We start from the raw sequence: 26,849 nt of genomic DNA, 5'->3' as shown, positions 1-26,849 counted from the left end.
AAATGACTACTAAAGAGGATGAAAACATTTAATCAACAGCTTTGGGCCTCATTCAACACTATTTTGGGAAAATAAAAATCCTTCACAACATTCTACAACTATTTTTTTTAATGATTAAAAATATGGAGTTACTCTATTAAAAAAGATTAAGGAATTGCAACTGCCAGACAATTTAAGTTTATATTTGTATTCAATGAAATTACTGTGTGACAGTGATAACATAAATGTATTAAATCCATCGCATATTTCTGCATCCCTTGCTTTTCCCTCTGTTTCTTACCTAGGATGCAGAAGTTATATTGCTGCTCTGTCTTTTTTGAGTTTTGCCATGCTCCCTGCTCTAGACCAGAGCATTTTAGCAGGTGAGGCACCGGTGAAGACAGGGACCATTCCTGCACTTTTATGGTGTTGCTCCTATTCACATCAGTGGCTGTGAGTTAGTGTTTGAGCTAGTCTACAGGAGGGTGATGCTCCAACAGTTCATTTAGTGAATATGTGAAACTTTGGCTACTTGAATATTGAGACATTATTAACGAAGTTGGGTTAATTATTTTCTAAGAAAGCTGTACAATAGAAACATTTCACTGGTTGAGTTGCCATTGATTGCTAGCTTTATCTTTTCTGAAGCTTCCTTATCATAGACAAACATTCTCTTAAAACTTTTGCTTTTTCAGGTAGGCAGGAAAATTTTCTGGCTTAGCATAGTGGTGGTAAAAGACAACTTTATAGTATGAGATACATTAGATAGAAAAGCAGAGAGTGCAGAAGGAAAAAGTTGAATTGTCTTATTTCCAGGTCTGGTCTCTTCCTGAAAACCAGGTGGGATTCTACATTAGTGAATTTCCACTGGAGTGCCTGGACATCGTATTTCTCTTTCATGGCATACGTTAGCTTCTAGCAGATGAATATAAGTTACCTAATAATGAAATCTGTTTTAGTCATTTGGACTTTCAGCGGATAGACATGGGTGTCGTGGGTAAAGGATTAACTTCATCATTCTTATCCTGGCTGTACCATCTTCAGCCAATGCACAAGATCTTTCTCTCTGTGCACTTCTGTGGATATTCAGTGGATGTCTTAGGAAGGTAAGATTCTATTTTGTTTTTATTATATAGCATAGGAATTGACATTTATCTTAAGAATATTGAATGGAGTCCCTAAAAGCACAAAGAACTTAACTTAGATTAAAGATGAGGAGGTTGGTTGTTGCCCTCTGTGCTATAAGTATGTAGGGAATAGGGAGCAGATACAGGAATAAGACAGCTCTTGTTTTATACCTTACATTGTTACCTTATAAACTCTGAGACTAACAGGTGACATTCTTGCTGAATTTCAATGGCTTTCTTTCTATATTTTTAAATTGTAACTTGACAAAGTTGTATATTGTTTTTCAGTACAAACTGATGTTACAACTCATGAATATAATGTAGAATAATTAAATCTATAATTGCCATATCTTTCACCCCGCATATTTAGAGTTTTACCTAACTCTGTAGATGGCATATGTTGAAATGATGCAGGAGAGAAAAGTAGATATCTTAAAGTCCTCTAACTGTCCTACCCTTGACTCACTTCTCAGACTGCTAATTTAGTCATTACATATGAATTTTGTTGCTGTTCTTAGCTCTTTCCCTGTTAGACACATTCCTTAGCAGATGTCTTAGGAAGGTAGGTTTCTATTTTTTTTTTATTATGTCAGCATAGTAATTGATATCTAGCATGAAAATGTTGAATAGAGTTCTCAATTTTCAAATAAGAACTTGACTTAGAGAAAAGGTGAGGAAGTTGGTTGTTGCCTTTGTGCTACAGGTATGTAGGGAATAGGGAGCAGTTAACAAGAATAAGACACTTGTTGTTTTAGTACTTTACATTGTTACCTTATAAACTGTGAGACTACAGGTGACATTCTTTCTTAAGTGCAATGGCTTTTGTTCTGTATTTCTGTCCTTTTAATTTTTAAAGCTATAATTTGAGAATTTAAAGTTATATGTATTTTTGAATAAAACTGGTGGTATAATTTATGAACACAATGTAGAATAATTGAATCAGTGTAATTGCCATGTCTTTCACCTCACATACTTAGAGTTTCACCTAACTCTATAAATAGTTCAAATTCAAATGTGAAGTTGAGAAAGTACGTGTCTTAAAGTCCTATAACTGCTCTACCCTTGACACACTTCTCAGACTGCTAATTTAGTCATTATGCATGATTCTTGTTTTTCTCAGCTGTGTCCTTCACATTGCTATTAATCATTTACCCAGCTTACTAGGTTTAAATCTGATGCCTTCATCTATCTCATCACCTGACATCCTTACTATTATACCAAGTAGATTTACAAAGATTATTCTGTTGAACTAGTCAACAGACCCTCTAATGTTGAGGGAAGAGACTTTGGATTTTTATTTTTCCCTGTGAAAGTATGCATTTGCATTTTGTTTGCATTTATATAATTATGTCATATGTCAACATATGTCCTCTTTTCATTTACACACATATGTAATTTCAACAGGGCAAGAGTACACAATTTTCATACAAATTATTTCCTGAGAATAGGTAGTCAATAGTTTCCATAGTTTTTCTATTGTGAATAATTCAGCAATAAGCATGGAGTTCCTTTGGATTTATATGCATAAATGACATTTTTAGAATGAATGACAAATATCTTTTAAATTTTTATTTTAAGGCAGTGCAGTTGAACTCAGAGCCTTGAATCAACATTTGTTATTCATTGTCTTTTTGGTTATAGCCACCCTAAAAGGTATGAGTTAACTTGTCATTGTGGTTTTGATTTGCATTTTACTGATAATTAAACATATTGAACACTTTTAAATGTACCTTCCCATATAAATGATAAGGAATGTGACAAGTATATGTAAATAATACATATTTTATATATATAATTAACCTTATATGTAATAGGATATTATTTAAAGGAAATCCAGCCATTTCTTACAAAATGGATGAGCCTAGAGCACATTATTCTATATGAAATAAGTCAAGTACAGAAAGGCAAATACTGTGTAATATAACTTCCACATGCAAACTAAAACATCGCAGGAATATAAGCAAAGACAATAGTATTCATCAAGTGCTGGGGGAGTGTAGATAAGGTATAAACTCAGTTATGAAATGAGCGAGTCTAGGGATCTAAGGTGTGGCATACATCTTGATGGATGTAATTAATTTTATTATAGTAATCATTATGCAACATTATAAAATTACCACATTGTTTACCTTGAATGTATGCAATTATTTGTAGTTAATATATTTAAGAGTATTTCCTGTGAGCAGAGATAAACACATAATATTGCATACTAAATATAATTTCTAAAAATGGTATGAATGACTGCAAAGGAGTTGCCTGTTCAGTGACATTTCCTCCTTAAAATCTCTGTCATTATGTCTCTGTCCCTATGTCACATATTGGTCTCAGTGATAGGAAAACAATCCAAGGATTATAACTCTTAATTAAGAAGTTAGGAAAAACATACGAAAATCAATAAACGTAATAAACCACATCAACAGAAGCAAAGACAAAAACCACTTGATCATCTCAATAGATGCAGAAAAAGCCTTTGATAAGATCCAACACCATTTCATGATAAAAGCTCTAAGAAAACTAGGAATAGAAGGAAAGTACCTCAACATTATAAAAGCTATATATGACAAACCTACAGCCAGCATTATACTTAATGGAGAAAAACTGAAACCATTCCCTCTAAAATCAGGAACCAGACAAGGATGCCCACTATCTCCACTCCTATTCAACATAGTACTGGAATTCCTAGCCAGAGCAATTAGGCAAGAAGATGGAATAAAAGGAATACAAATAGGTAAAGAAACTGTCAAAATATCCCTATTTGCAGATGACATGATCCTATACCTTAAAGACCCAAAAAACTCTACTCAGAAGCTTCTAGACATCATCAATAGCTATAGCAAGGTAGCAGGATATAAAATCAACATAGAAAAATCATTAGCATTTCTATACACTAACAATGAGCAAACTGAAAAAGAATGTATGAAAACAATTCCATTTACAGTAGCCTCAAAAAAAATCAAATACCTAGGTGTAAACCTAACAAAAGATGTGAAAGACCTCTACAGGGAAAACTTTACACTTCTGAAGAAAGAAATTGAGGAAGACTATAGAAAGTGGAGAGATCTCCTATGCTCATGGACTGGTAGAATCAACATAGTAAAAATATCTATACTCCCAAAAGTAATCTACATGTTTAATGCAATTCCCATCAAAATTTCAATGACATTCATTAAAGAGATTGAAAAATCTACCATGAAATTTATATGGAAACACGAGGCCATGAATAGCCAAGGCAATATTCAGTCAAAAGAACAATGCAGGAGGTATCACAATACCTGACTTCAAACTATGTTACAAAGCAATAACAATAAAAACAGCATGGTACTGGCACAAAAACAGACATGAAGACCAGTGGAACAGAATAGAGGACCCACATATGAAGCCACACAACTATAACCAACTTGTCTTTGACAAAGGGGCTAAAAATATACAATGGAGAAATAGCAGCCTCTTCAACGAAAACTGCTGGGAAAACTGGTTAGCAGTCTGTAAAAAACTGAAACTAGACCCATGTATATCACCCTATACCAAGATTAACTTAAGATGGATCAAGGATCTTAATATCAGACCACAAACTCTAAACTTGATACAGGAAAGAGTAGGAAATACTCTGGAGTTAGTAGGCATAGGTAAGAACTTTCTCAATGAAACCCCAGCAGCACAGCAACTAAGAGATAGCATAGATAAATGGGACTTCATAAAACTAAAAAGCTTCTGTTCATCAAAAGAAATGGTCTCTAAACTGAAGAGAACACCCACAGAGTGGGAGAAAATATTTGCCAACTATACATCAGACAAAGGACTGATAACCAGAATATATAGGGAACTTAAAAAACTAAATTCTCCCAAAACTAATGAACCAATAAAGAAATGGGCAAGTGAACTAAACAGAACTTTCTCAAAAGAAGAAATTCAAATGGCCAGAAAACACATGAAAAAATGCTCACCATCTCTAGCAATAAAGGAAATGCAAATTAAAACCACGCTAAGATTCCACTTCACCCCTGTTAGAATAGCCATCATCAGCAACACCACCACCAACAGGTGTTGGGGAGGATGCGGGAAAAAGGAACCCTCTTACACTGTTGGTGGGAATGTAAACTAGTACAACCACTCTGGAAAAAAAATTGGAGGCTACTTAAAAAGCTAAACATAGATCTACCATTTGATCCAGCAATACCACTCCTGGGGATATACCCAAAAGACAGTGACAGAGGTTACTCCAGAGGCACTTGCACACCCATGTTTATTGCGGCATTATTCACAATAGCCAAGTTATGGAAACAGCCAAGATGCCCCACCACTGACAAATGGATTAAGAAAATGTGGTATCTATACACAATGAAATTTTATGCAGCCATGAAGAAGAACGAAATGTTATCATTCGCTGGTAAATGGATGGAATTGGAGAACATCATTCTGAGTGAGGTTAGCCTGGCCCAAAAGACCAAAAATCATATGTTCTCCTTCATATGTGGACATTAGATCAAGGGCAAACACAACAAGGGGATTGGACTTTGAGTACATGATAAAAGCTTTAGCACACAAAGGAGGGGTGAGGATAGGTAAGACACCTAAAAAATTAGTTAGCATTTGTTGCCCTTAATGCAGAGAAACTAAAGCAGATACCTTAAAGCAACTGAGGCCAATAGGAAAAGGGGACCAGGAACTAGAAAAAAGGTTAGATGAAAAAAGAATTAACCTAGAAGGTAACACCCACGCACAGGAAATCAATGTGAGTCAATGCCCTGTATAGCTATCCTTATCTCAACCAGCAAAAACTCTTGTTCCTTCCTATTATTGCTTATACTCTTTCTACAACAAAATTAGAAATAAGGGCAAAATAGTTTCTGCTGGGTATTGAGGGGGTAGGGGGGAGAGGGAGGGGGCGGAGTGGGTGGTAAGGGAGGGGGTGGGGGCAGGGGGGAGAAATGACCCAAGCCTTATATGCACATATGAATAATAATAAAAAAAAAGTTAGGAAAAGTAAACTTGATTGAAAAATAATATTTCAATAATTCAGTTTTCTATATTTCTAATTAAGAAACAATTTTTAATCAGTTAACTCATGATTTCTTTAAATTGTCCTTTCTATCCTGAAAAATTTATGATTCTACAGCTGATACTCTCAGACCTACCATGGGTTTTGAAGAACTTCTACGACATGTTGGGCACAATGGAAAGTTTCAGATTTTGTCTATGCTTACTTTGACATTTTTAAATTTGCTGTCATCCCCTCATGACTTCATGGAGAACTTTACAGCAGCCATCCCTGCTCACCACTGCTATGTCCACCTCCTTGACAATCCCAAGTCTGCAGCCAACATCACCATAAACCTGACAGCTGATGCCCTGCTGAGGGTCTCCATCCCAGTGGGTCCAAACCAGAAACCTGAGCAATGTCGTCGGTTCCGCCAGACCCAGTGGCAACTCCTAGATTCCAACGTGTCAGCCATGAATAACACTGAGCTGGAGACAGAGCCGTGCCTGGATGGGTGGACCTATGACCAAAGCGTTTTCACTTCTACCATTGTCACTGAGGTAATGTGTCAATCTTGGTGATGAGAGGAGAATTGAGGGTTGGTCTATGATTAGGTCATGCAGCATAACTTGCCCAAAATGTGTTTTAAAACATAAATTTTCTAAATAAAAAGTATATACCTATTAGATTATAACTATTTCAGAGTTATTGTGAAAATGGCTTGAACGATATTTATAAAATATTTGGAAATTGATTGGCGTATAGAAATCCTCACAAAAGTTAGCTCTTAGCTTTCAAAATTGTTATTTTATTACTCAAAACTTGTGTGTGAGGGGACACAATACGTATTACACATTATGCAAATGATAATTCCTCTTCAACAAAGGTGGAAATGGAAGAAAACAGATGCAGAGCCCCACAGGTCCAGTCATATGCTTAGCAATTGACTTAGGAGTGCATTCATTTCTGGGTCATTTCAAGTCTTGGCTTATTCCAGATGTACACCAAGTTGCTGTCAGTGATCAAATTTATTATAAAATGTTAATTCAAAAACTAAGTTGAACTAAACTTTTAAACAAAGAAGAAAAGAAGAGAGTAAACCTAGATTTTTCTGTTAAATATGCCTGGGACAAACATCTTCACATACAACGGTTACTAAATCCTGATATAACCCTGAGAGCCTGGCAATGTAGGAATTCCGTAACTACAGTTCTTGGGGCTACAGTAGGTTTTAGAAAGGTAACATAATCTATCTTATAAATCATATTCTGTCTATACCTGTGGGATCTGGAATTCCCTCACAACCTCAATTTAATAGATATTCAGAAAAATGTGTTCCTCTTTGTATTTTGAAGCATTATCACTTTAAATAGGTCAGGTAGCTTAGGTCAGGATTCTTTCAAAAATAGTTCAGGATAGGTCAGATTTTTTGATAAAATATCTTAGATAAAGTTTGGATCATTTAAGAGCATTTTATACATTGTGATTTACGAAAAGTTTCTGAGTTTATACTCCCATTTACCAGCAAAAGGAATTCCATAGTACTCTCCATGAATGAAAGATTTTAATGAAAATTTGGAAAATTGTGCTTTGCTGATCTGTTTTTCATTGTCACTCACTATTCTTATCCTGGTGATTTTTTAGCTACCTGGGTCTCCTTTGAAGCTTTTTTGTTGTAATGATGAAACTGGTATGATTAATCAAATATATCCATAAGGATAAGTCCCAAGTGTAATATTGTATCATTTTAAGGTTTATTTATTTTTTAAAAAATTTATTAGCATAAATTTATTGTACAAATGGGTATCATGGTGGTATTTGCAACATGTATACAATGGACTTTGATCGAATTCACACTATATTCCTCTTTCTTAACTACCACCCTCCTTCCCACTTTTTGGTTCATTTTTATGCTGTATTCATGTACATGTATGTATATATATATACACAATATGTATAATTTATATATACATACACACATATATGGAAATTCTATAATATTCACACTCTGTTACTTTAAATTTAAGAATCAATTATATAACCATACATTTGATATATCTTAAGACATTTACTCCCATTATGTTTTTAATAGTTTTAAGTTAATATAATTTTCTTCTTTATGTTAACCAATTTTTTAAAATAAATCTTTTGTGTTGATTTATAGAAGGTTGCTTTAAAATATTTATCTCTATTATGGTAGATATATCTGTAATAGATATAGTGGCTGTAGGTTTAGTATTCACCCATCTACATATTCTATGTTAATTGTGTATTTGTATGCAATATTATATTGTTTGAAATTTACCTTGATGATATCTGCCATACAAAGAAGAAAATGTGAAAAGAATCATTTGAAATAATTCTTCGAACTGATTCATTCTGTAAGGTCAAGAGATGCAGAATTGTTGAGTAGCTATAGTCCTCAGTCACAGAGTAAATAAAGTGAATTCAGGTCTACCCTTTTTCTCTTTGTTTCTCAGAAGACCCGAGCTGCCATTTGACAAAAAGCTAGAAGATCTAGGTGCAACATTGGGGTATAGCTATTAACAAAAACACTAAATAAACTGTGTAGTGGGACTTATATAGTGCTGCAAGAGTCAAAAGAGAAATAGGAGCTTCTATCAATGGGCTCCACATCTCCATGCAAACACTTTATAATTGTTTCAGTGGCAATTTGTTCAATCCTGCTTTTGGTTCATCTGCCATAAACTCTACTTGGTTGTTGAACCTTTCAACTTGGGAGTCACTTTGAGATTTCTTTCTCTTTCCTCTGTCATAGTAATTAAATTGCACAGTTCTGCATGCTTTTCTCATCAAAATTTCATGCGTACATTTCATCTGTTTCATAAATAACCCCCAAGTGGATAGTCATCTCTCCTCTACACTTCTCTAGCAGTCACTTCTCAATACTGCCATAATAACCTTTCAAAGATATGAATATATTGATTTTTCAAGCTCAAAAGTCTTCAATGGATTTTCATAGATTTTAGGAAAACAGAAATTATATTTAACTTTGATTACAAGACCCTTCATCACAGGTTCACTCCTACCTTATTGCTTTGTGTAATTCCCACTCCTTCCTATATTGCTCTTAATTAGAGACTTTTCTTCACTGTCTTCCACTTAGTTTCACCTACCAGAGTTACAGTCTTTCTTTCCACCTTTTGTTTAAAAATTATTCATCATTATTTTACTTACTATTTAGAGAAACTAAAACTTATACATAAATACTTCAGTACAAGACAAAACAAAGGCTAGAGCGCTCTGGGGATCCACAAAGATAAATCCATTTAATTTTAGCCCAGTAATGGAGAACTCATGAAAAAGTGAGTATACCATTAGTCAATTTAAGTGGCACACACAAAAAAAGATAAACTGTTAAAATTGAATCTACAGAAGAAGAGCCCCCCCCAATTTTTTATTGTATTTATTTTTAACTGTTCTTTGTTATTTTTTTTTCCTTTTCTTATTGTTGTGCTGGGTGGCAATACATTGTGGCATTTACAACAGTTCTTACAATGTATCAACTGTATCATACTTGAATTCACCCCCTAAACCATTCTCCTTTTTCCTCACCTCCTCCCATTCCTGAAATAGCTTCAACAGGCATCATTTTTCTATTTACATACATGCGTGCACAGTATTTGCACAATGTTCACCCCCCACTTCCTTTGCCCAGCTTCTCCCTCCTCCCCCTGATACTAACCCCTTGAGGCAGGCCCTGTTCTGCCCTCCTATTCTCTGATATTTGTAAAGGAAAAAAAGGAAAATGGCAGTTTTTCTTGTTTAAGATAGCTACACAGGGAGTTTCTGTGTGACTTTTCCATATATATATATATATATATATATATATATATATATATATATACACACACATATGTATTATAACCAAAATTGGTTCATTTCCTCTATTTTTCTTCTTTCTACTTTAGTCCCCTTCTTACCGTGGTTTCAACAGGTTTAGAAACTCTATATACCCATTTTTGTATAGCGAGTACATCAACCATGTTCACCTTCTTATCTTCTTTCTTTTACCCTCCCCTTTTCATATGTTACCTTCCTTTAGAGTGACCTGTTTTTCATAATATTGCTGTATTTGTATTAGGTCTATATTCTACATATGAGAGAAAATATGCTACTTTTGACCTTCTGAACAGGGCTAACTTCACTTTAGATGATGTTCTCCAGTTCCATCCATTTACCTGCAAATGACAAGCTGTTTCCACAGCTTAGCTATTGCGAACAATGCTGCAATAAACATGGGTGTGTAGGTGCCTTTGCTGGATCATATAGTTTTCTGGCAGTTTAAGTTTTTTAAGAACCTCTATACCGTTTCCATGGTGATTGTACTAATTTGTATTTCCATCAGCAGTGTATGTGGATTCCTTTTCCCCTATATCCTTGGCAACATTTGTTGTTTTTTGTGTTCTTGATGGTAGCTATTCTAACAGGAGTGAGGTGGAATCTTAAGGTGGTTTTGATTTGCATTTCCTTTATGGACAGAGATATTGAGCATTTCTGCATGTGTTTTTGGCCATTTGGACTTAGCCCTGTTCAGTTCTTTTGCTCACTTCTTCACTGGGTCATTGACTTTTTGGGAGTTCAGTTTTTTTGAGGTCCCTTTATATTATGGTAATTAATCCCTTGTCAGATATATAACAGGTAAAAATTTTCTCCCATTCCAGGGGTAGCCTCTTTTGTTGTCCAGAGCTTTTTAATTGAATATAGTCCCATTTCTCAATCTTATTTCTTTGTTGCTGAGCTATTTGAGTTCTGATAAGGAAGTTATTGCCTAATTGCTATGTCTATTAATTCCTCTGCTCTTATCGGCACTAACTTCAGAGTTTCAGGTCTTATATTAAGGTCCTTAGTCCACTTTGAGTTCAGGGTGAAAGACATGGATATTGTTTCAGTTTTCTGCATGCGGATATACACTTTTCCCAGCAACATTTGTTGAAGAGACTACATTTTAGCCATTGTATGTTTTTGGAGCTTTTGTCAAAAATCAAGTAGATATAACTGCACGGATTCATATCTGGGTCTTCTATTCTGTTCCACTGGTCTTCATATCTGTTTTTGTGCCAGTACAATGCTGTTTTCATTGTTATGGCTCTGTAGTATATATATATATATATGGCTCAGGTATTGTGGTACCTCCCACGTTGCTCTTTTTGCTTAGTATTGCCTTGGCTATTTGCAGTCTTTTGTGCTTCCAAGTGAAACTTAGTATTGATATTTCAATCTCTGTGATGAATGTCATTGGGATTTTGATGGGAATTGCATTGAACATGTAGATTGCTTTTGGTAGTGAACCATTTTCACAATATTGAGTCTACCAATCCATGAATATGGGAGAGCTTTCCATCTTCTGTAGTCTTCTTTGATTTCTTTCTTTAATGGTTTATAGTTTTCCTTGTAGAGGTTTTTTATGTCCTTTGTTAAGCTTATTCCTAGGTATTTTATTTTTTTGAGATAACTATAAATAATGGAATTATTTCCTATATTCTTTCTAAGGCTGTTCTTTGTTGGTATAGAAAGGCTACTGATTTTTGTAAATTGATTTTATATCCTCCTACTGTGCTGAAGCTGTTTATGGTGTCTAGGAGTTTTTTGGTAAAGTTTTTTGAGTCTTTTAGGTATAAGACCATGTCATCTGCAAATAAGGATAGTTTGACTACTTTCCATCTCGTATTCTTTTTGTTTCTTCTTTCTGTTTTAGTGCTATGGCTAGGAATTCCAAGATTATATTGAATAAGAGTGGAGAGAGTGGACACCCTTGTTTTGTATGTGACCTTGGAAGAAACGGTTTCGGTTTTCTCCATTTAGTATGATGTTGGCTATAGACTTGTCATATACAGCCTTTATTATGATGAGGTACATTCCTTCTATTCCTAGTTTCATAACAGCTTTTATCATGAAAGGATGTTGAATTTTGTCAAAAACATTTTCTGTATCTGTTGAAATGACTGCATTTATCTTTGCTTCTGCTAATATGCTGCATTAAATTTAATGATTTGCGTATGTTGAACCATTCCTGCATTCCTGGCATGAAATCTACTTGATCATGGTGTATGATCTTTTTGATATGCTGTTGAATTTCATTTGCCAATAATTTATTCAGGATTTTTGGATCTATGTTCATTAAAGAGATTGGCCTATAATTCTCTTTATTTGTTGTGTCCTTGTCTGATTTTAGGAAGAGTGTAATACTGGTTTCATAGAATGAGTTTGGCAGTGTTCACTCTCTTTCTATTTCATGGAAAAGTTTAAGGAGCATTGGTATTAGTTCTTCTTTAAAAGTTTGGTAGAATTCCATGGAGACTCTGTTAGGTCCTGGACTTTTCTTTATCAGGAAACTTTGCTACTTCAATTTCATTACATGTTATAGATCTGTTTAGGTGGTTAATGTCCTCTTGGTTCAGTTTTGGATGGTCATATGTGTCTAGAAATTTGTCCATTTCTTCTAGATTTTCCAATATCTTGAGCATTGGTTTTCAAAGTAGCCTTTGATGATTCCCTGGATTTCCTTTCTTTGTTGTTTGTAGTTATTGCCCGTTTTTTGTTTCTAATTTTATTTGAGTTTTTTCTCTCCTCATTTTAGTCATATTTGCCAGGGGTTTGTCAATCTTGTTTATTTTTTCAAAGAAACTGCTTTTTGTTTCATTGATTCTTTGTATTTTCTTTTTGGTTCTCAGTTTCATTGATTTTGGCCATTATTTGTATTATTTTTCTCCTTCAGCTAGTTTTGTGTTTAGCATGTTCTTGTTTTTCTGGATTGTGATGTGCAGCATAGGTCATTTATTTGAGATTTTTCTGTGTTTTTAATATATGCCACTAATGGCTATAAACTTTCCTCTTAGGACTGATTTTGCTGTGTCCCATAGGTTCAGATAGGTTGTGCTTTCATTCTTGTTAGATTCCAGGAAATTTTGATTTCCTCCCTTATTTCTTAGATGACCCACTGATCATGGAGTAATGCGTTGTTCAGTCTCCAGGTTTTTGAGTATTTTCCACTATTTCGTTTGTGCTGAGTTCTAGTTTTATTGCATTGTGGTCAGACCATATGCAGAGGGTTATTTCAAATTTCTTTTACTTGTTAAGACTTACTTCATGACCTAAATATGGTCTATTTTGGAGAAATTTCCATGGGCTGCTGAGAAGGATGTATATTGTGCTGTTGCAGGATGGAATACTCTGTGGACATCTGTCAGGTCCATTTGGCCTGTGGTGTCATTTAATTCTAGAGTTTCTTTGTTGATATTTTGTCTGGACTTTGTGACAGAGGAGTAATGAAGTCTCCCACCACTACTTAGTTGGGGTCTGTCTGTGTTTTTAAGTCCATTAGTGTATGCTTAATGATGTTGGGTGCACAAACATTGGGAAGAAATAAGTGAATGATTGTTATTTCTTTTTGATGTATTATTCCTTTCATTAGTATGAAGTGACCTTCTTTGTGTCTTCTGACAAATTTAGGTTTGAAGTCTACTCTATCAGATGTAAGTATTGCTACTCCTGTCTATTTTCTGGGACCATTAGCTTGGTAAATCTTATTTTACCCTTTCAGCCTAAGGCAATGTTTGTTTCTGTCAATAAGGTGGGTTTCTTGTTAACAACAGATTGTCAGCTTTTCCTTTTTAATCCAGTTTGCTAATCAATGTCTTTTCATTCAGCATTGATATTGAAATGTATGTGGTGATTCCTGCCATTTAGTTTTTTTTGTTGTTGTTGTGTAAGGGTTTGTGTGTGTGCAAATAATTCTATGTTACTCTTAGATTACTTGTCTGTTCTTCTCTTGAGGTTTAATAATTTCCAGCCTGTCATGGCTATGTTTGTTTTCATCTCCTGTGTGTAGGATTCCTTTCAGGATCTTCTGTAGTGGTGGTTTAGTGGTCACATAGTGTTTTAATTTTTGTTTATCATGAAAGATTTTTAATCTTCCTTCAATTTTGAATCATAACTTTTCTGGGTCGAGTCCTCTGTTATGCCATTGCTAGTCTTTTGAGGAGTCATATTATCCTGCCTTCTTTTTCACTACATGTTTCTATTTGTGCTTTGCTTGTGTGTCGTTGGTTGGTTGGGACTTTTAATTACCTGTTATATTTCCCTTGAGTCTACGCTCTCACTACCTTAGTTGTTCACTGGGTTGTTGTGATATTTCAGTTCTCTAACATGGATGCATAACTTAGCAATAACAAATTTACAGATTCAATGCCAAACCAGTTATTCACATAATATATTAAAAAAAACCATTGATGATATTATGTATAAGCAGCAGGTATTGGGAGATAACAAATGTTTGCATAGAGACAGATATTTATGTAATTTAAAGATGACACAAGAAGAGGGGTAAGAGAAAAGTATGAGGTGCAGGGGTTACAGGATAATATGGCCCTAATGTGTATAAATGTACAGTTCAGTCATTGTGGGGGATGGTGTTATTGTTAGGGATTATAGAGGGGTAGGAAAGATGGAGGTATTGTGTAACATTGGTGTTTAGAGAGTTGAAGAATGTAGAGACAGTGGAGGGAAAGGAAGGGGGCACAGAGGAAGGTAAAGAGAAGAAATAAAGGGAGAAAAGAAGAAAAGAGAAGAAAAAAGGGGGAGGAGAAAGGAAAGTGGAACAAGGAGGATGAAGCAAATTGATAGTTGGAAGGAGAGAAGCAGGAGATAGATAACAACAAACTAAAAAAATTAAAAATAAATACTAATATATATAAATATAATATATATATAATATATGTGTTTCTTGTACAAATTTCTTCCTTGGTATGGAAAGGAATGAGTTTCTTCTCAGTTCAATGAGTGTTCTTGGCTCTTTCCTCCGATTTCTAATCCTGGTGCTGACACTTTTGACAGGGGCTTTCTTTGTGTCTCTTCTTAAGGTAAGTATGCTGGGCTATGTGGCAATGGATGTTGTCCCTCCTTATTGGACAGCTTAGGGGGGATTGGCTCAGGGTGTTCAAGCCCAGGCTTTCCTTGGTAGAATGGGCCATCTGGTGCAGGCAGAGTCCCTGAAGTGGTCTTGCAATGAGCTGGTATGTGAGCTGTCACCAGTCTCTACTGTCTGTAGGGCAAACCTGGCAGCTAGAATTGAGCTTTTTGGTTGACCACTTTTCTCTTAGAAGTGTGCCAGTTTCAGCTCACTACCAGTTTCTCCAAGGTGGTGTAATATATTATTTTCACTGGACTGTGGATGGACCAACCTGTTCTCATACAGGCTGGATCAGTTCAGTGTTCCACCCCATCTCCACTTACTAGAGGTGAAATGTTCCTTCCCTTTATTTGGCCACCAAATTTGTCCAGAATGGGTGCAATCTGCTCACCAGCTGTGGGCAATGTGGTTACCTCCACAGCAGATGATGTGTCATGCTCACCTGGTAGGGTTGCAGTTTCACTCAGTGGAATAGAGGCAGCTCCAGGAAGGTATAGGCAGGCAGCAGTCTGAGGCTCTGTGTCCGCAAATTATGGTGGGTCCAGGACATCCCAGAGGCTTGCATAACTCGTTGTGCAGTTCTGTGTTGCGTTTTTCAAAAGCAGAGAAAAGAAACCAACACAAAAGAAGGAAAAAACAGCTTTCCAGGGGCCAGGCCTGCTCCAGCTCTACAGCAAATGCATAGTGCCCAGACTTCTGGGGTTGTTATGTGCTATAAAAAGCTAATTTAAGGGTCAGTCATTGTACTTTATATGTACCTTATGTATTGACAGTATCTTAGTTGGCAAAAACAGCCATTGTTACCACATATATGAAGTATTCTCCTGTAATCATGGATCTCAGTGTCCAGGGTCCTTCAGCTATCCACCATTTTGGTCTCTCTCCTCTTTCCACCTTAAAAAAATTTTTTTGGTGATACTGGGGTTTGAACTCAGGTCCTATTCTTGCTAGGGAGGTGCTTTACTATTTGAGCCACTCTGACATCCCTTTTTTGTGTTAGGTATTTTCGTGATAGGGTCTTACAGAATTTTTGGCCAAGATGGCTTTGATCTACAATCCTACTGATCTCTGCCTCCTGAGTAGCTAGGATTACAGGATTTATATCTATCTTTATATCTATTTAGTATATGTTCTCTTCTAAAAATCATCCTCGTAGTCTAGCTTGAGACCATTCCTAATTCACTTTAAAGTGCTTTTCTTCCTAGACAACTTCCATGATCCTTAGTATACCTGTTTTCATTCTGCAGATTCCTTTCCAGTACTTACAACAGTTTGTGACAACAAAATCTTCATAGTATGTTTAACTTGCAGCAACTTAATGCATATGAATATGTAACTAAGTTGTAATATAATTTATGTTTCTATGGCAAGGTTTGACTAGGTATTGAGTTTCCATTGTTTTAAAACAGATTTTGCTATGTATCACAGGCTGGCTTGAACTGGCTTTGTAACTCAGTCTGGCCTCAAACTTATGATCTTCCTTCCTCAGCCTCTTGAGTGAAGGATTTACAAGTGTCCTCCACCTCATTTTACTTTTTAGCTTCCATTTATAATAAGAGAATATATAATATTCAATAACAATGTTTTCACAGTTCAATCACTTTCCTGTTATTTTTTCCTCTTTATGGGCATGTTCTCATTGAATTAAATTAATTCTCTTCTTTAGTTTTTTGTGTTATTACACTCACACTGCATCTTGATTCAGGGATCCCATGGAAGCTCAAAACCTCAAGAAATGGAGAGTAGGAAATACTGTTTGATGATCTGTATAGTAAATGTTTATGGTTCTAGCTATACTTTGACTAAGGTATTATCAGTTCTTCTAACTCTCATCATGTCTCTGTTTGTACAGTTTCTCACTCTAACATCCTCTCTTTGAAGGCATATTTTTTTCTAATCTATCTCATCCTATCCTATTCTTTCTTTCATGGAAGACTTCTGATTCATTTGAATTCTACATTTATCAGATTTATTCATGTTATTTAATACTTTTTTGTATTCTTTTATCCAATCTAAGGCCACACAGATTTCCACAAAGTCTGATTTTGAATATGCATATTCAGTCTTGCCCTCAGTGTCATATGTTGTTAAGAGAGCCTCTGTAAAAAGCTTGCTGTCTTCTCTTGGGATCTTGTTTTTGGCTTTTATTGCATCCCCATTGAGTTCCAACTCCCTCATGGATTCCCCCCAGGTTAGGATGCAAAAGGTTGTAAGAGATTTGATGAAAATACAGTTTGTCTAAGCTGTCTTCTGCTCTTGGATCATCTCCAGTGTTCTTTCTACTTTCTTTGCCCTCCAGCTTATTAGTTTGTTCATTTAAAGTGTACATGGTAGAAACCCACACTTAAGTCATTTTCTTTATAGTGTTCTTCAGGTTATACATTAGGTTTTATTAGTGTCTGCCCATTTTGTACTTTTGCTGTATTAGACTTTCAAAAAGAAAATCAATTTTCCTACTGGTTGTACAAATGAAAAACGGTTTTATTTCAAATTGTGACTTTTGCTTTACATTCAAAATACTGACTTCAATCCCATAGCTTAGTATTTGAGGGAGAAAATTCTTGATGCACTCTAAATGGTGTGGGAAGGTTAACTAGTACTATAAACTAAAGTATTATGAACTTTACTTCTATTGCAAATTGTTATATTGATATTCTTTTATATACATATTGCATTCCTCTTTTGCTACCGAAATTTTAATCTCTACTACAACACGAGTATTTTCTATAGTAATAATTGTGGCCAAACATAGGATCCCAGATTTTACAGTGGTACTTAGAATATAGCCATTGTCTCTATTAAAAGGTAATTTTAATACTTTTTCTCAATACACTAACCAGTCTACTCATTAGCTGTATTTATGGCCTCTTCTAGACTGCCCAAATTACTTACAGGCTATATTATTTTCTATTCAATCTTTTCCAGTGGGACTTAGTATGTGATTCTCAGTCATTCAGATACTTTGCACAGACTATCTCAATGACAGGGTATTTGATGGGTACCACTGTAAATGGCATCTTTTCTGACAGGTAAGTCTTCTTCTGATTAAGGATCTTCTATAAAACTAAACACACAGTTAAATAATTTGTACTTATTTTATTGAGAATTATGCACATTACAAGAATCTAAATATGCAGAGAGCAGAGGCTAGACGGTAGATGGATATGGTTCAAAGAAATGAGAACTTTTGGAAGACCAAAGTCAATGGTGCAAGCTTCAAATAGTTGTGGCCCATAAAGAATAAAAAATTCCCAGGGAGGAGGCAGGTGTGGAAAAAAAAGGGAGGTAAGCATTTGAAGAAATGATGTGTAATAAATATGATTGATGAACAAAGCTCACAAAAGATAAATCCATGAGAGGTGAAGTTAAGTATCTAAAATGTTTTGAGGACTGTAGATTCAAGTTATCCTTTAATTGGGCAGTGGGGATAAGAAAAACTCAGACTGACTCAAAACATATTTTGTGAGCATGTCCCCTTTTAAAATGTATATAGTGTCCTTAACATAATAATTTAGGAACATTTGTTTGTGGTCAGACTTTAAGAAATTTTCTGAAAAGAAGAAAAATCTTTTAAAATATGGTAATTGATTAGGCAACTATTGAGAAAATTTCTAGAAACAAAATGACCCATTTAATAATATGACAGACTTAAAATGAATAGATTAAGATTGATATTATTAATTCATGCCATTAATCTTTATAAGAAGGAAATAATCCAGCTATTAAAATGGGTATCCATTAATGGTGAGAAATAGAGCAAAGGTATGTATTTAAACTTGGAAGGCACTGACTTTGATGGGTCAGATGACAGAGGATTTTTCTATGTTAAAGACGTGTTATTAGTGACTTGTCATTAATATTTAAGTAAAGCAAGCTCAGTTTAATTACCATTTCTATTATAAACATTATGGGGGTGATCAGTTGACTAGGAAAACTAGACAATAACAGTTATGAGAATTCTGTGGAAGTAGTCTAAGGATACACAGTTGCATGCTATAGTTTTCACTACATTAACTGTTGTCACCATCATCATAGATTTGGACGGAAGCCACTGCTGGTCACAGGTTGCCTAGCCTATGGGATCCTGGGCACCTGCTGTGCATTTGCCCCCATTTTCTCCGTTTACTGTATTTTGAGATTCCTGATGTCTGCTTGCATTAGTGCTATACAAAACAACACCATTTTACTTCGTAAGTTGCTTTGATCTCTACAGGTTTTATTAATTTTTGCTGTTATCCACCTTAAATAGTGTTTAATATCTTCATTTCTTTTGCTTTTAGTTTTAGAAGGGACCTCATCAACATGGCATCCTGCAGTTGTTACGGTCTTTGGATTATCTTGGAGTGTTGGCCAGGCATTATTTGCAGGACTGGCTTATGTTTTTCGAGACTGGCACATGCTCCAACTGGCCCTCATCTTGCCTTACTTCATTATTTCACTTTTTATCTGGTAAGTGAACTACGTTATGTGCTTAGCCATTTAGCTTAACTCTTTGTGATAAATGAATGTATGGTTATATCTACCAAGAAATATATTGCTATTTATCCTTGTACTTAGGGCCATTTTTAAGTGCAATATTCAGAAAAATAGATTTAAAAAATCCAAAGAGAAAAACCCAGTGGTAGTAGAATGAGCCCTTTGCTAAATTTATAAAATTAGGTGAATGGTGGCTTAAAATTTTCATTTAAGTATTATTTTTTTTCCACTTCAGTTGTTGATATCCTTCTCAGATAAACCCACAGAGAAATACTCCTAGATGTGTTTCACTGATAAAGTTGATTGAAGATGAATCCTTTTCTGATTTCTGTTGACTGAGAGATAAAATGGCCCTTCATTCCCAAAGCTCTTTTTCTGTTATTCATAAAATTTAATTAATCTTCTCAAGGCTAAAATACTGGGTATCATGTAAAATTGGCAATATAATTTTTTTTATTTTAAACTTTTAAGAATATGCAAGTATCAATTCTTAAAAATTGTGAATACCAAAGTATAATCACATATGGAGATTGCAGTAATTTCTTGAGTAGAAAAGAATAAAATGGAATATTAAAAGAGGAACATATTTACTGTTTGAATCAGGGAATATTTAGTCTATACTCAGAAATCAAAATGAAAAATTCTGCTTTCTGTTGCCAACATATTGGATGATTAGTAACGGTATGACTGTGATATTGATGTGTAGGTATGGAGTTAGATCAATCCAGCAATGCTGTTTTTCATAATGAGGAATTTGTTATGCTGGAAAGATTATTCCTTTCCTTGAATGTATAGGCATCAGGTTGGACTGAAACCTGACACCTCACCTTAAAACCTCCCTCTGTCTCCTTGTGAACAGTTGGATACCTGAGTCAGTCCGCTGGCTCATAACAACTGGAAAAACAGAACGAGCATTAAGAGAACTACAGAAAATTGCATATATCAATGGGAAGAAAGATGCTGCAGAAAGTCTGACTACTGAGGTAGTAGTAATTACCATTTCTTTAATCACATTCCTTACCTCTACCAATAGATGAAAAAAATGAGTAAGTTATTGATATACATATCTAAGAAATCTAAGAAGCAGGACAGACTCAGAGACTGACTTATTATTAGTACCTTTCATGCCTGGTATTTGTGACTTTGCGAAAATGATTTTAGGATTATGCTTGGAATTTTAAAAAGATTTGACTATGGGTAGTTGTACAGGTGTTTCACAAGTCCTTGTATGCCTTGTGCTGGGCATTGAAGGAGCTGAGGAGTCACTGATGTATTCTCAGTCACTCTGTGATTCTCTGCAGTCAGGGTCTATTGTCCTTATTCTTCTGATATGAAATCCATGCTGATGAGTTACAGTAAAACATATTAAAATTCTTCCTAGCTGCTATCACACAGTAGACATAGTGCTTGAATTATCCAGTTGTCATATGTACTTGAAATGGTTTGGAACCCATTGAAAGACAAGGACTGAGATCTCAGCAAATTAATTCCAAAGATAGTTTAATTTGGAGTCTGTGTGTACCATCAACATTTTCTAATTGGACAAGTAGGATTAAACAAAGCACATCACAGGCATTTTCTTTTTTATGTGATCTCTGTTTCTTCCCATGACTGCAGTAAAGTAGGCTTTTTCAGATGTCTAATGACTATTAGATTTCATGATAGATTTCTGTGGATGTCAGGTAAGTTACAATCATTATATACATTTAGAGAAAAACAAAAATGTCCAAAAGTTTCATTGATGCCCTGAGGTATTATAGTTTTTTGCATATCAATGGGAAGATGATCATTTAGGTTTGAAATATGCTTGAGTGTATGATGTCTGTGCAGTGGAGTTAAGTAGCTAGATGTGAATATCCCATTGTTGATCTTGCCATAATATTTTTAATTGCTAAAATGATATGTATGATTAGATAAAAAGTATTTATATTTATTTCATAAAGTTAGTATTTTAATATAAAATATAATTTCTATGTTTGCTGAATATAAAAAAGCAATAATTGCTTGTATAAGTGAGTAGAGTTCTAGCATATATAAAAATCTCTAAGGAAATAATAGAAAATTTAACTGAAATACTTTTTATAGTCCACCAGGGAGAAGGAGATGATTCATCACAAAGGGGCTAGAGATTGCCTTATGTAATTAATGTACTGAGAAATTTGTAGGGAGAGTTTGCTGGTGTTTTAGTACAATCATTGCTTAATCGAGCATCATTTAGCTAGTTAGGGCTGTGTCAAACAAGAGTACAACAGTGATTCTAATTATAGACAAATAATGTTGGAATTTTTTTTTAATTTTTCTTTTATTATTCATATGTGCATACAAGGCTTGGTTCATTTCTCCCCCCTGCCCCCACCCCCTCCCTTACCACCCACTCCGCCCCCTCCCTCTCCCCCCTACCCCCTCAATACCCAGCAGAAACTATTTTGCCCTTATTTCTAATTTTGTTGTAGAGAGAGTATAAGCAATAATAGGAAAGAACAATGGTTTTTGCTGGTTGAGAAAAGGATAGCTATACAGGGCATTGACTCACATTGATTTCCTGAGCGTGGGTGTTACCTTCTAGGTTAATTCTTTTTGATCTAACCTTTTCTCTAGTACTTGTTCCCCTTTTCCTATTGGCCTCAGTTGCTTTAAGGTATCTGCTTTAGTTTCTCTGCATTAAGGGCAACAAATGCTAGCTAGTTTTTTAGGTGTCTTACCTATCCTCACCCCTCCCTTGTGTGCTCTCGCTTTTATCATGTGCTCAAAGTCCAATCCCCTTGTTGTGTTTGCCCTTGATCTAATGTCCGCATATGAGGGAGAACATACGATTTTGGGTCTTTTGGGCCAGGCTAACCTCACTCAGAATGATGTTCTCCAATTCCATCCATTTACCAGCGAATGATAACATTTCATTCTTCTTCATGGCTGCATAAAATTCCATTGTGTATAAATACCACATTTTCTTAATCCATTTGTCAGTGGTGGGGCATCTTGGCTGTTTCCATAACTTGGCTATTGTGAATAGTGCCACAATAAACATGGATATGCAGGTGCCTCTGGAGTAACAGTCTTTTGGGTATATCCCCAGGAGTGGTATTGCTGGATCAAATGGTAGATTGATGTCCAGCTTTTTAAGTAGCCTCCAAATTTTTTTCCAGAGTGGTTGTACTAGTCTACATTCCCACCAACAGTGTAAGAGGGCTCCTTTTTCCCCGCATCCTCGCCAACACCTGTTCTTGGTGGTGTTGCTGATGATGGCTATTCTAACAGGGGTGAGGTGGAATCTTGGCGTGGTTTTAATTTGCATTTCCTTTATTGCTAGAGATGGTAAGCATTTTTTCATGTGTTTTCTGGCCATTTGAATTTCTTCTTTTGAGAAAGTTCTGTTTAGTTCACGTGCCCATTTCTTTATTGGTTCATTAGTTTTGGGAGAATTTAGTTTTTTAAGTTCCCTGTATATTCTGGTTATCAGTCCTTTGTCTGATGTATAGTTGGCAAATATTTTCTCCCACTCTGTGGGTGTTCTCTTCAGTTTAGAGACCATTTCTTTTGATGAACAGAAGCTTTTTAGTTTTATGAGGTCCCATTTATCTATGCTATCTCTTAGTTGCTGTGCTGCTGGGGTTTCATTGAGAAAGTTCTTACCTATACCTACTAACTCCAGAGTATTTCCTACTCTTTCTTGTATCAACTTAAGAGTTTGGTGTCTGATATTAAGATCCTTGATCCATTTTGAGTTAATCTTGGTATAGGATAATATACATGGATCTAGTTTCAGTTTTTTGCAGACTGCTAACCAGTTTTCCCAGCAGTTTTTGTTGAAGAGGCTGCTATTTCTCCATCGTATATTTTTAGCTCCTTTGTCAAAGATAAGTTGCTTATAGTTGTGTGGCTTCATATCTGGTCCTTCATATCTGGTCTTCATGTCTGTTTTTGTGCCAGTACCATGCTGTTTTTATTGTTATTGCTTTGTAATATATTTGAAATCAGGTATTGTGATACCTCCTGCATTGTTCTTTTGACTGAGTATTGCCTTGGCTATTCGTGGCCTCTTGTGTTTCCATATAAATTTAACAGTAGATTTTTCAATCTCTTTAATGAATGTCATTGGAATTTTGATGGGAATTGCATTAAACATGTAGATTACTTTGGGGAGTATCTACATTTTTACTATGTTGATTCTACCAATCCATGAGCATGGGAGATCTCTCCACTTTCTATAGTCTTCTTCAATCTCTTTCTTCAGAAGTGTATAGTTTTCCTTGTAGAGGTCTTTCACATCTTTTGTTAGGTTTACACCTAGGTATTTGATTTTGTTTGAGGCTATTGTAAATGGAATTGTTTTCATACATTCTTTTTCAGTTTGCTCATTGTTAGTGTATAGAAATGCTAATGATTTTTCTATGTTGATTTTATATCCTGCTACCTTGCTATAGCTATTGATGATGTCTAGAAGCTTCTGAGTAGAGTTTTTTGGGTCTTTAAGGTATAGGATCATGTTGTCTGCAAATAGGGATATTTTGACAGTTTCTTTACCTATTTGTATTCCTTTTATTCCATCTTCTTGCCTAATTGCTCTGGCTAGGAATTCCAGTACTGTGTTGAATAGGAGTGGAGATAGTAGGCATCCTTGCCTGGTTCCTGTTTTAGAGGGAATGGTTTCAGTTTTTCTCCGTTAAGTATAATGCTGGCTGGTAGGTTTGTCATATATAGCTTTTATAATGTTGAGGAACTTTCCTTCTATTCCTAGTTTTCTTAGAGCTTTTATCATGAAATGATGTTGGATCTTATCAAAGGCTTTTTCTGCATTTATTGAGATGATCAATTGGTTCTTGTCTTTGCTTCTGTTAATGTGGTTTATTACGTTTATTGATTTTTGTATGTTGAACCACCCCTGCATCCCTGGGATGAAGCCTACTTGGTTGTGGTGAATAATCTTTTTGATGTGTTGCTGAATTCGGTTTGCCATTATTTTGTTGAGGATTTTTGCATCAATGTTCATTAAGGAGATTGGCCTATAGTTCTCCTTTTTGGAGGTGTCTTTGCCTGGTTTTGGGATAAGTGTAATACTGGCTTCATAAAATGTGTTAGGCAGTTTTCCTTCACTATCTATTTTGTGGAACAGTTTAAGGAGGTTTGGTATCAGTTCTTCTTTAAAGGTCTGATAGAATTCAGCAGAGAATCCATCAGGTCCTGGACTTTTCTTTTTGGGGAGACTCTTGATTGCTGCTTCAATTTCATTTTGTGTTATAGGTCTATTCAGGTGATTAATTTCCTCTTGGTTCAGTTTTGGATGATCATATGTATCTAGAAATCTGTCCATTTCTTTTAGATTTTCAAATTTATTTGAATATAGGTTCTCAAAGTAGTCTCTGATGATTTCCTGGACTTCCATGGTGTTTGTTGCTATCTCCCCTTTTGCATTCCTAATTCTACTAATTTGGGCTTTTTCTCTCCTCATTTTAGTCAGGTTTGCCAGGGGTCTATCGATCTTGTTTATTTTTTCAAAGAACCAACATTTTGTTTCGTTAATTCTTTCTATGGTTTTTTTGTTTTCTATTTCATTGATTTCAGCTCTTATTTTTATTATTTCTCTCCTTCTATTTGTTTTGGGATTTGCTTGTTCTTGTTTTTCTAGGAGTTTGAGATGTATCATTATGTCATTGATTTGGGATCTTTCAGTCTTTTTAATATATGCACTCATGGCTATAAACTTTCCTCTCAAGACTGCCTTAGCTGTTCCGGTAGGTTGTGTTTTCATTTTCATTGACTTCCAGGAACTTTTTAATTTCCTCTTTTATTTCATCGATGATCCTTTCTTCATTAAGTAATGAGTTATTTAGTTTCCGGCTGTTTGCATGTTTTTTGTCTTTACTTTTGTTGTTGAGTTCTACTTTTACTGCATTGTGGTCAGATAGTATGCACGGTATTATTTCTATTTTCTTATATTTGCTGAGGCTTGCTTTGTGCCCTAGGATATGATCTATTTTGGAGAAAGTTCCACGGGCTGCTGTGTAGAGGTTGGATGAAATGTTCTATAGACATCTACTAGGTCCACTTGATCTATTGCATATTTTAGATCTTGAATTTCTTTATTGAGTTTTTGTTTGGATGACCTATCTATTGATGATAATGGAGTGTTAAAGTCTCCCACAACCACTGTGTTGGTGTTTATATATGCTTTTAGGTCTTTCAGGGTATGTTTGATGAAATTGGGTGCATTGACATTGGGTGCATACAGATTGATGATTATTATTTCCTTTTGGTCTATTTCCCCTTTTATTAGTATGGAATGTCCTTCTTTATCTCGTTTGATCAATGTAGGTTTGAAGTCTACTTTGTCCGAGATAAGTATTGCTACTCCTGCTTGTTTTCGGGGGTCATTGGCTTGGTAAATCTTCTTCCAGCCTTTCATCCTAAGCATATGCTTATTTCTTTCGGTGAGATGAGTCTCCTGTAAGCAACAAATTGTTGGATCTTCTTTTTTAATCCATTTTGTCAAACGGTGTCGTTTGATGGGTGAATTAAGTCCATTAACATCAAGCATTAGTACTGATAGGTATGTGGTGATTCCTGCCATTTAGTTGTCTTAGTTGTTTGAAGGTTTGATTTTGTGTACTTAACTTGATGTTACTCTCTACTGTCTTGCTTTTTCTTATCCTGTGGTTTGGTGCTGCCTGCCTTTTCATGGTTAAGTTGGGTGTCACTTTCTGTGTGCAGGATCCCTTGCAGAATCTTTTGCAATGGTGGCTTTGTGGTCACATATTGTTTTAGTTTCTGCTTATCATGGAAGACTTTTATTGCTCCATCTATTTTGAATGATAGCTTTGCCAGGTAGAGTATCCTGGGGTTGAAGTTATTTTCATTCAGTGCCCGGAAGATCTCACCCCACGCTCTTCTTGCTTTTAATGTTTCTGTTGAGAAGTCTGCTGTGATTTTGATGGGTTTACCTTTGTATGTTATGTGTTTTTGCTCTCTTACAGACTTCAATATTCTTTCCTTAGTTTCTGAACTTGTTGTTTTAATGATGATATGTCGTGGAGTAGTTCTATTTTGGTCTGGTCTGTTTGGTGTCCTGGAGGCTTCTTGCATCTGTACTGGAATATCTTTCTCTAGATTTGGGAAATTTTCCGTTATTATTTTGTTGAATATATTACGCATTCCCTTCGCTTGCACCTCTTCTCCTTCTTCGATGCCCATGATTCTCAAGTTTGGTCTTTTGATGGAGTCAGTGAGTTCTTGCATTTTCTTTTCACAGGTCTTGAGTTGTTTAATTAATAGTTCTTCGGTTTTTCCTTTAATTACCATTTCATCTTCAAGTTCTGAGATTCTGTCTTCTGTTTGTCCTATTCTGCTGGATTGGCCTTCCATT

At 35.3% G+C, this 26,849-nt stretch overlaps 1 protein-coding gene across 4 annotated transcripts in view; it reads left to right on the top strand.

Moving 5' to 3' along the window:
* Positions 1-582: 582 nt before the first annotated feature.
* The window catches only part of LOC109675228 (solute carrier family 22 member 22-like), a 43,143-nt gene continuing 16,876 nt past the window's right edge, over positions 583-26,849 (top strand). For 2 of the 4 annotated variants that reach the window (XM_074069137.1, XM_020151990.2), the window contains exons 1-6: positions 584-1,085; positions 6,223-6,644; positions 17,942-18,045; positions 19,052-19,206; positions 19,297-19,465; positions 20,352-20,475. In XM_074069137.1, the coding sequence (XP_073925238.1) occupies positions 6,243-6,644; positions 17,942-18,045; positions 19,052-19,206; positions 19,297-19,465; positions 20,352-20,475 (954 nt within the window). In that variant the 5' untranslated portion in view covers positions 584-1,085; positions 6,223-6,242. Of the gene's footprint in view, positions 1,086-2,684; positions 2,760-6,222; positions 6,645-17,941; positions 18,046-19,051; positions 19,207-19,296; positions 19,466-20,351; positions 20,476-26,849 lie in introns of all 4 variants that reach the window. The other 2 variants (XM_074069138.1, XM_074069139.1) reach the window with 2 other exon arrangements.

This window comes from Castor canadensis, chromosome 3, assembly GCF_047511655.1.
Source record: "Castor canadensis chromosome 3, mCasCan1.hap1v2, whole genome shotgun sequence".
In the NCBI taxonomy this organism is placed as follows: domain Eukaryota; kingdom Metazoa; phylum Chordata; class Mammalia; order Rodentia; family Castoridae; genus Castor; species Castor canadensis.
Note: the sequence above shows the minus strand (reverse complement) of the source record. Positions and strands in the feature narration are given on the sequence as shown.